The sequence below is a fragment of the Siphateles boraxobius genome, unplaced genomic scaffold (genome assembly GCF_051911475.1).
Source record: "Siphateles boraxobius isolate OS27281-9 unplaced genomic scaffold, OSU_SipBor_1 66, whole genome shotgun sequence".
NCBI lineage: Eukaryota > Metazoa > Chordata > Actinopteri > Cypriniformes > Leuciscidae > Siphateles > Siphateles boraxobius.
The window spans coordinates 23,272,598-23,283,156 of NW_027509193.1; the positions used below are offsets into that span (position 1 = coordinate 23,272,598).

General features: G+C 37.9%; 1 protein-coding gene across 1 annotated transcript in view; it reads right to left on the bottom strand.

Annotated features, from left to right (window-relative positions):
- Nucleotides 1-10,559, bottom strand: part of gna13b (guanine nucleotide binding protein (G protein), alpha 13b) — a 37,398-nt gene that overhangs the window by 4,058 nt on the left and 22,781 nt on the right. The window contains exon 3 of the mRNA XM_077213084.1: nt 4,046-4,096. Within this exon, the coding sequence (XP_077069199.1) occupies nt 4,046-4,096 (51 nt within the window). The remainder of the gene's footprint in view (nt 1-4,045; nt 4,097-10,559) is intronic.

The window sequence follows — 10,559 nt, forward strand, 5'->3', positions numbered from 1 at the left end:
AAATAAAGGAATGTGATCTCAGACTTGTGGACTCCATTTGATGATCTCATCATGGTTTTTTGGTTTTCCAAAAAAACGTGTAGATAAAACCCAATAAATCAGTGGTACATAAAACTCAAACTGTGGGGACAGGACAACCAGGAAAAAAAGCTAACTACTATTACGGGCCAAGCCCATGGCTCATTCTCCACATTGCTGGCATACCAGAGTTGGGGGTTGGTGAGGGACAACATTAGCAGAAAGGTGAATCTGGATCGAAGCACTGGCCAATACAGAGTGTGAGGGCAAATGCACACAAAATGCATCAGATGAAACTCTACACTAAAGTAAACGCAAGACAGCAAGTCGATAAGAGAAACCATGCTCAGTGTTAGCACACAAAACCTGAGAAACATTTCTGAAATTCCAGACACAATAACATCAAAGACATCTGCCTTGAATGAATATGGCATCCAACATGGCGGTACTCATGCCTGGATGCTGAACCCATGGAAAAGCTGCGTTATTTGTAGGGCTGCACGATTAATCGCAATTTCCATGTAATCGTATATGATATGACAAAAATATTATAAATCACCATTTTTTTCAGGAATCTATCACGATTCTTTTTTATGTTGGTTTTACTATTTTGCAAGTGACTGAGCATTACAGTGAAACTAAAGTCCCCGTTTTAAAAACAAAGGCTTACAAAAATATCATACATCAGTCTCATTTTCTGTTATTAAAAAATAAGAAACAAAGATACACATATATACACAACATAATATACAAATGAAATAAACAGTGCTTTATTTTTTAGCTACAGTAGTTGTATTTAACAGAAGCAACCAGAAAGAAATTAAATGAACAAATATAAAAATAAAACGCTATATAGACTTCACTGCAAAAATTATACATTGATTCTTATTAATTCATTAATCATTAATGCACCTAATATACACGCATATGACATGTATCCAATTTTCTCTCAAATGTCTGCTTTCACTTTATAGATACTGTGTTTATGTAAACCTTGACAGTATTAGCGCAATAAGACTCGAAAGATAACTTAGTCCAGTAACCAGGTGCTGTTTGGCAGGCTTTTAAGTGCATAGGTTGTATGCGCTCAGAAAAGAGCATCTTAGGATCTCAGCGCATCAGCACGCAAATGAAATGTTTAACCGGCAATGCTTTAAAGCACATGCAAATAATGAATTTGTGAATTGCAGTGTCCCGTGAGTATAACTCTACCTCTTCGTTAACTTGTGATGCGAATGTAAGTCGCATTGCACAGTATGTTGGGACGAAGGGGGCAGAACTGCAACTGATTGAATGCACTGTCGCATGATACTACGATATTTCTTCAAAAGCAGATCGTAGAGACATTTTAATCATCCACTATCAAAATCGTGATATCGCACACCCCTACTTTACCATGTGAAAAGGATTTCTAGTCATATGAAGATGAATTGCTTTTTCCATTGAGAGATTCAAACTAATGTTCAACCAAACACACCTCTCCCTGACACATACTCTGCATGCCTGCATTTTGTTGCCTAAGGTATCCCTTCTTCCTTATCTCTTCCTAAATATTTATGACTCTGGGCCGCTGAGGTCTGTCTCTCCCCAAACATTGGACTCCCACACTTCATCCACCCGAGGAAGATGAATGTAACTGAAACAAACACATAGTTTCCAACAGAGTCAAGCGGCCATTTCCCTCTCTGAGCACACTCGGAAGCGTGCAGCATTTCCTCTTCCTGTTTGTTGATGGTGTGATTGCAGTAGTGGGTCCACATTGCTGTGACGTGGCCGAGTGAAGAGTAGCCAGTCTGAGGCGTGCCGTCCGGACCAGAGGGCATTCAAATCTGCTTCCTTATTCCCCGAACAGAAATTGAGTGTACCGAACATGAGAAGCGAGACCAAACGACAGCATGACGTCAAGGAGCATTATAAAGAAACAAGTGAATGGTCCTTCCAGTCTCTCTTATAAACATGGCATTAGTGCCTTAAAGAATATGAACCAGTGTGACTGTTTTCAGAAGCCGTGAATTTAAAACCGGTTATCTGATCTTTTGTTCTAGAACACAGCTGAAGTCAAAGCTGAGATACTAATCACCACATTTACTGCAGTCAGCAGCATCTAGAAAGAGCACAAAACCACAAACATCCGTTTAGTACAGAGAGAAAGAACACGACCGGCAGGCGGCAAGTCACATGACACAAGGGGAACTGCACTGGGCCCTCGTGCATAAGCCAGACGCTGATGCCGTGACAGCTGCGGTCTCAAATGATCTTCAAAAAACTAATTCGTCAACACACTCCACATATAACATGTAAAGGAAGTGGGAATTAATACAGGGATCAAAATAACTAGGGCTCTGAAAAAGTTCTAGTACTAAATGATATTAAAAAAATAAAACTCTGCACTATCGACTCAATTCAGTACCTGAATGCTGCCATCATGGTTTGAATATGGAACAATAGTAGTGTAGGCCTATTAAAAAATGAGTGTAAAGACTGCTTTTTTTCCATCAAACTGAGTCATTCAGCAAGTCTTGATGGCTGCTCTATAATCTATTAATTCATTTTATGTCGTTTTTTTGCACAATTTGGTAAAGAGAATAAAAAAATTCTTTGGTATTACTACTGAAAGTAGGCTTGTGATTATTTTCTATTACAGATGGCCAGTGTCGATTGTTAAGAAAACATACAGCATATTTCATCATTCTTCATCAGTGTGATCACATGGATTATCTGAGTGAACAAGAAAACCCTTAGTACATCCTTAATCATGACACGCAGTGTCTTCTCCACTGAATCTTTCAAATAACGTAAACTGAAGACTGGTGTTTTCTCAGGGAAAAATGTTATGCGAAAAAGTTGCTATAGGAAGTATTATGAGAAAGGGTTGACGCGTGACCTTTGATGTCAGCAGAGCTAGTTTCACTTCTCTCTGTATGTGCCGGCTGGTGAATAGGGAAACCCTTTTAAGGCCCACAGCATTGTGAGAAAAAAACAGACGGGTATTCATCTTTCTGACACTATCTTCAGCTTTTGCCATTCACTATTTCCTTCTTGCTCTGCCGTATAAAGTGATTCATCTAAGACTGCTTTGACTTACAATATAAAAGAGCTCTTCAGCAATGCTAGCTGTTTCTGTACTGCACTTAATCATTCAATATGAAATGGATGAGTCTAATGACTGCAAGTAAAGGCGGAGATGTTTTTTTTAATATGCACTGGACAGACTCCATCATAAGTACTCCATAAGACAAGGTTCCTAATTTCCATTCTGGAACTACTGTCAATATTTATCCAATACATTTCCAGGCCCATATGGAACGTATGCTCGCACATTTCAACAGAAATTAAACTGCCATTTACAAACATGAATGCATCTTTAGAGCTTTTCAAACTTAAAATATTTAACCCTGGGTCATTGTACACCCCATGTAAATGAAATCCTGGGTTATCTTGGTTCAATGATTTACATTGCATATCATTTAAAAGGGGTTAATTAATCCTCTGTATTCATACGCTGCTGTTTAATACTGTACTGTATATTCCTAAACCCTGGGTTAACAACCTTTTTTGCATATTTGCTGTATCAATGTCTCTGCCTGGACGAACACCGCAAAACCGGTGCTCCAGAGCAGGTAACATAACACTAGGTAAAATGTGGTGCTAACCTAGCTTCAAATTTCAAGTATGAAAAATTCCTTTACACAGGGTTAAAAGCCATGTTCAGAACAATAACCTGGGGTTAAGCGCAGTGTGAAAAGCCCTTTTGTTTATTACACACATTGGCAAATTTGTTAGTGCTTTCCACTTTCAATAAGAGTCAGCTCCATTAACAAATTTTACTGTTTAAAGCTATTCAGCAGAACTCACTCTAAAATGAGTGCATTGATTGTCGATTACCCCCCACCCCACCCCTAAAAATTAAAAGGCACCCTAAAGCATACTAAGTTACTTAGGAACACTATTAATCATAAATATCAGGTCTCTAAAAAACATGTGACATCAGCACAGACAGAATGATGACATACAGCTACATGCTTACCGGTGTTCCGAGTTTATCCAAGTTATCCAAGAAATATTTCACCGATTCACCCTGAGAACGACAAAGAGCAGAGAGAATCAGTCAAGTTATCAAAGAACTATAAACTGACAATGAAAACAGCTGAGCATAAATGAGTCATACAATCATTAGTACAGAAAGTTAATAAAGGTTCATTTCTTCATAATTAGATTTCTCTAGATGAACTTATGTGCTCATGACAAAAAGGTTATTATAGTAAATGTTGTCAAATAAACCTGTCAATCAGCGAAAGTGTAAAATGTGCAGAGATAAGGACTTAAAGAAATGCGGGTCTCATTCAACATCAGAACAGACGGATGGGACTCATGAAAATCCTTTGACAGGATGTCAGTAATCACAGACATTGTATTTTGAAAGAAAATTTTATTGTAATCTTTTATTGACTCCCATGGAGAAATTCTGTACAGGCTTGCTGAGGTAGTCGGTGTTACACCGTGTTCGGACTTACACCGATTACATTACTTTGCCATGGCGGCACCGCCCAATTGTCATTTTGCTTTCTTACTGAAATAAAAACCATTTAATTCAGTTGGACAATGGACGCTACAATTATTAACTTAAAACTTAAAAGCGTTCGATTCCGCTCCGTACAGCATGAGATGCAAAGTCACAGGACAGTGAAGCAGGAGTCAGATGTCACTTATTACGTCAAGAGTAAGGAGAGATGACGGACAAGCCGATGGCGGAGGATTTGGTGTGCAACAGATTAGGGCTGTGCAATTGATTGAATTTCAATTTTGGCTCCCAACGATCACCAAAATAGTACAATCGAGTAAAAAACGATTATTTTACAAGAACACTCTTATTTTGTCTTGTGTTCTGAATGACACTCGGACATCCGCCCCTCCCGAAGCCATAAACTCTCTCAGCTTGAATGTTTAAACTGATAAGACTTAAAAAGAAGGGAAAATGATCAACTTTAGTTATGACGCAATGCTGGCCCGATTGTCCAAGTGACAATTCCATCATGTCCCGACTCCTAAACGCGAGAATGTAGTTTTGACGCTTGCCTTGTCCAACACATTTTGAGAGACAGAGAGAGAGAAGACGCAGCGCCACTGAACACTCACGCAGTTTGTGAAATTGCGTCTTGGAGAAAGTTTTAAAATGATTGATTTTATTTTTAATTATTTCCCGCATTATAAGTGCTAGACCTGTGGGAATTATTAAATACTTATTGAAGTATTATCTGTTATATTATCTATTTTAATAAAGTACAATAAATGTTCAAATTTAGATTGAAAAACTGTTGAAATACATCTTTTTAATAAATGCAAAATGCAAATGCCATAATCGAGCAGCCCTACAACAGATCTTAAGCGTCATTGACAAATATCTTATAAAATGTGCGGACAGTACCGCCGCTGCCCTCAAGCTGCCCTAAGCGTGAGGGCAGCACAATATTGTATTGAAATATATTGCGATATAAAAACCATTTCATCAGATGATTGATTAGCTTTAATTGGAAAGAATTAATCATTCATAATATTGATGTTGTCGCAAGTTTATTTACTCGTGTGAAAATTTCAACATTTTTAAGAGTTGATAATGGTTGTACCAGAACCACCTACAGCTTTAGTCATCAATTTGTGACAGCTGGTCTCAGTATGATATACCAACTCCAGAAATTAACTCCAAATTAACTTTGTTTTGCTCTGATTTAGTTTGAAATGATGTCACACCAGTTTGTTCTCTGATTTTGCTTAAAGCATATCTGGGCCTTAAAGGGGTAGTTCACCCAAAAATGAAAATTAGCCCATGATTTACTCACCCCGAAGCCATCCTAGGTGTATATCTCCTTTTTTAATATGTTTTAAATATAGATATTTTTCTTACACAAATGCATCGCTTCACTTCAGAAGGCCTTTATTAACCCGCCAGAGCTGCGCGGAGCACTTTTATCATGGATGGATGGATGCACTTTGATGGACTTCCAAAAAAATATACCCATTCACTCCCATCAAGCTGGGAAGAGCCAGGACATTTTTTAATATAACTCCGATTGTATACGTCTGAAAGAAGAATGTCATATACACCTAGAATGGCTTCAGGGTGAGTTAATCATGGGCTAATTTTCATTTTTGGGTGAACCATCCCTTTAAGAACACACCTAGGCGCACAGTGGTTTGGAAAATGAAATTTGTGAGTTACAGGAACAAGCTGCCCAGGAAACAGCAACAGGACTTGAGTTAATGTTCCGTGACGCTCAGATGTATAATGGACCAATTAGCCGCTTGCAATTTCAACAGTTTGGCATGCTGACAGGACAGCAGGAAGGAGTTCTGTTGTTCTTCTTCCTTCTTAACATCATCCTCATCTTTCTCAGCGTATGATGTAGATGTAGAGCAAAGCTCAGTGGGAGCAGTCGAAAAAAAAAAAGTCTTCCTATTTCCTACATAAAATACCATTTCAAAATATGACAGCATCTATTTGCATCTTGGGGTTGGCTGAGGTCTACAAGAGGTACACACAGGTCTTTTGAGGCATGTCATTAGAAAACCCCTAGTAATCCTCCCCCAGCTGGGCATGAAGCCAAAGTCACACTCTGCTGTTCATCTTCAATGAAGGGTGTGGGCACACAGAAACAACACGCTCATAGCAGGCCAGGATATCAGTTTCTGAGCAATGCTAAAAAGGAAGTCCTGTTAACTCAGCAACACCTGAAGCAAAGCCCACTGAACACTGTTGGTTAACTGCAATATATCAACATACATACAAATATATACACACACATACACACTTAAAATGTTTTTGAACGCAAAGTCACTTGAAAATGTATTTATTACATAAAATGTACATGCAAACTGAATTATTCATAAAAAATAGGGATGCATCGATATAGAAAATTTTGGCTGATACCGATAACCAATAATTTATATTTGAAAGCCGATAACTGATATATTGGCCGATAAATCTAAATCCAAGATTTCATATAATTTGAGCGCCTGATTACAAAAACAAAAGTCTCACCATTAAAATCCATGTCCCAAGCACACAATTATAATGTTCTTATTATAATTTTATATAGCCTTTATGTCAGACTTGTGTTGCACTTAACTGTATTTTCCTTTTTTTTTTTTAAGTGATTCCAATAATTTAAGCAATTCAAAACCATCATGGCGAACAGTGCGCATCTAATGCGTCTCAGCTGAAGGAAGTAATCCATTATTTATCGGCTTTAAGATATAGTCCAATTTTTTTACTGGGCCGATAACGATAAGATAAAAAATGAACATATCAGCCGATACCCATATGATAAATACTGATCTAATAAAAAAATTAATTATATACTGTATTTTCCGGGATTTGTTTAATCATCTGAAACATGCTTTGATTAACATTTCCAAGGCGACTTAAATTATTATAATATATTACCATTAATGTCAAGCACGCAAAACATACGCAAAGCATATACATTGGGATTTGTGCCAAATGAGAGAGCTGCACAAGTCCAAGTTTATTTGTATAACGCATTTTCCACAGTTTCAGTTAAGGTATGGCATTTATAATAAATGTTTATGATGAATGCCACTATAATTTATATTTTTCATTCCTCTTCTGTTCTGAATATATTTCAATTTAAATGATTTATTGTGGAGTAAGGGGAATTAAATTATGTTTATAGTGCTAACTTTTGTAAAGATTGTATTATTTATCTGCATTGGACATTATTTCTGAATGTAATAAAATGCCACTTATTAGGGCTGCACAATTAATCGAATTTGTAATTGCGATTACGATTATAGATGCCACGATTACGTAATCGTTCAAAGCCGCGATTACAAAAGAAAATCCACTCTGCGTGTGTGTGTTATTTAGAGCATAATTATGTTATAAGAGGCGAATTACGACTACTTCGGAAAACCCAGCACAATATGACATACCAGGCAGTGACGTAAGTGTACGCTGAAATAAAAAGTCTTTCACCTCAGAAAAACGGTCTTTACTGTCCTGTCAGCCGTTATACTGTGCTCGTAGCGCGCACTCTTCAATTGCACGCACAAATGCGGCGGCGCGCGCTGTGTATCACTTCACTGTATAAAGTTAAAAAGAAACTACGAGCATGCAACGTCGTTACAATGTAAATTAAGTCACGAAATAAAAGTAAAATACCAATAAATCACGTGTTGGCTGAGAAGGATTTGCATGCAGGTATGATTTTCATTCTATTCACCAGGAACTGTTTCATTAACAGTTCTTGTTAGTATTGTGTATTCACCATGGTAACTGTCGTTTCCATAACCCCAAAATGCCACTTTATTTTCACTTTGTGTTATTTTTTATATTTTTAAATGACTGTGGTGGCTCATATCAACATTGTATTAACAAAAACTAGTTTGGGACTGCTATTTAATTGCTTTAGCATAGTCCTAATGTTTATCTATTAGTAGTCTTTACTATTAGTCATTCATACAATTTATGTTAAGTAAAGGGGGACAGTACTTGTGTGTGTGTTAACAATATTTGTGTAAACATGTATTATAATACTATATATATATTCAATGTAAATTGTAATAATCGTAATTAATAATCGCAATTACAATTTCAAGGGAATAATCTGCAATTATGATTTGTCATTATCGTGCAGCTCTACCACTTTTACACAAATGCGACAAGCAAAAAAAGAGCTGAGCTGATACTGTCGTTTTCACAATATACATAATGTTCCCTAATTATAAAATCGCTAATATGCGATGTATCGCCCAGCTCAAATATTTATGGAAAATATGGAAATAGACTTAAATAATAATATAAATTATCCTTATTTGTAATAATGCATAACAGTATATGTATTTCTCCAGTATGTCTTATTGAATTTTTAGTTCATTTTTTCCACACTTGTTCTACTAATGTTTGGGAGTATGTATGGAACGTTTGGAAGACCACATTTAAAAAATATATATATAATAAAAAACGAGTAGTTTAAAGGAATAGTGTCCAAATTAACAGCATTATGTGAAAGTCACACATATTGGACAATCTAAATGTCAAGATAATTGCCAGACAAGATGATTAATAAAATACCCTAATTGTTATCTATTACATAATTAGAAATAATGAGCAACAATGAGGGTCAGCAAAATATCTCCTTTCCTAGGCCTCAGATTTGCAGGCATGCACGAGGGTCTTCATTTTAAATCACAGCTCAACATTCCTTCATGGATCATGCAATCCTTCTTATTGATCCTGGTAATCTTGTGCTGGGACGAAGGGGAAAGATAGGCAAGCCTGAGACCTCAGGCCGGTCAGCCTCCACAGAGCACTCTATCCAACAATCACACTTACACTAGTCCAGAGTACTACAGAAATGAACACCAAACTCTTTCCTGCTCCTTTCCAACCCTACAAGTTTCCAGCTGTCCCTATACAGAGCACAGAAAGGAGTACTTGGGAAACCGGGAGAGAGCACACTTGGGTGGATGTCTCGTATTAAAACATCTCTTCTGGTGTCTTCATTCTGCAGACATCGTGGATTCCGCGGTAACCGGAGCTGAGATGAGCAGTGCTGAAGACGGTTTTATTTTATATTGCAACATGATCATCTAAATCGACCAGACAGGGAGCTTTTTGAAAATGCACCATCTTGCAAGTATTACCTAAATCAGATTAAGCCTTCAGTGAGTGGGGTTTGAATGAACCTCACCGACTCGCATAGATGCTCAAAGACTAAGTAAACCTTGTAATGATTCACCGATCTGAATTCGACAGGTATAAACTATGTGCTGGCTTTTTAGCTCAAAGCAGACGTTAAAAAGACTACCAAAAGAAGACGGATCAGAGTGACGTGTACAGGGGTAGTGAGAGCAGAACAGCGAGGACTAAAGCAGTGGATTAGGATAATGCAATGCCTAGAAATAAGAGGCGGGGAGGAGCGAGGAGCAGCAAGAGGCGAAGGGATCTTGGCTGCAGGAATCTAGAACAAGTTTTGTTTTGTTGCATGCATACCATAACCCCCAGAGGCGGGAGGGGCAGAGTTGTGAAAGCAGGAAGCCTGATAATGTTTTGCACTCGACACACGTGGTTTGTGGATTACAGGGCACAAAAGTGTTTTGTTGCCTTCACTCACACAGGCTGAATTCAAATCACCAGAGCCTGTGGCAGAGGCTGTGGCGGAGGCAGCCTACTTAACAGAGCTGTATGGAAACCTCAGCGGTAATGGAAGGATTTGTATTCGACCAGCTTTTGCTCAATGAAAACAGAGATTCCTGAGCTTGGTGAAGAGCAGATCTACCCTGTTATCAGTTCCACAGATCTGGGCCTCAGTACACAGAGTCAGTGTTGTGTTGTTTCTTGTCCTAACCAGCATGCATCCTCTGCTCTGCTAAAGTCCCAATATGCCCATGCTGAGAGGATCACTAGAAATGGACAAAGACCACCTTCATCCTCCAGCAAAAAAACTCTGCATGACACCAGTGATTTCTAAAATGAATAAAATACATCATAACTTATGCACATGGGGGAAAAAAAAATCACG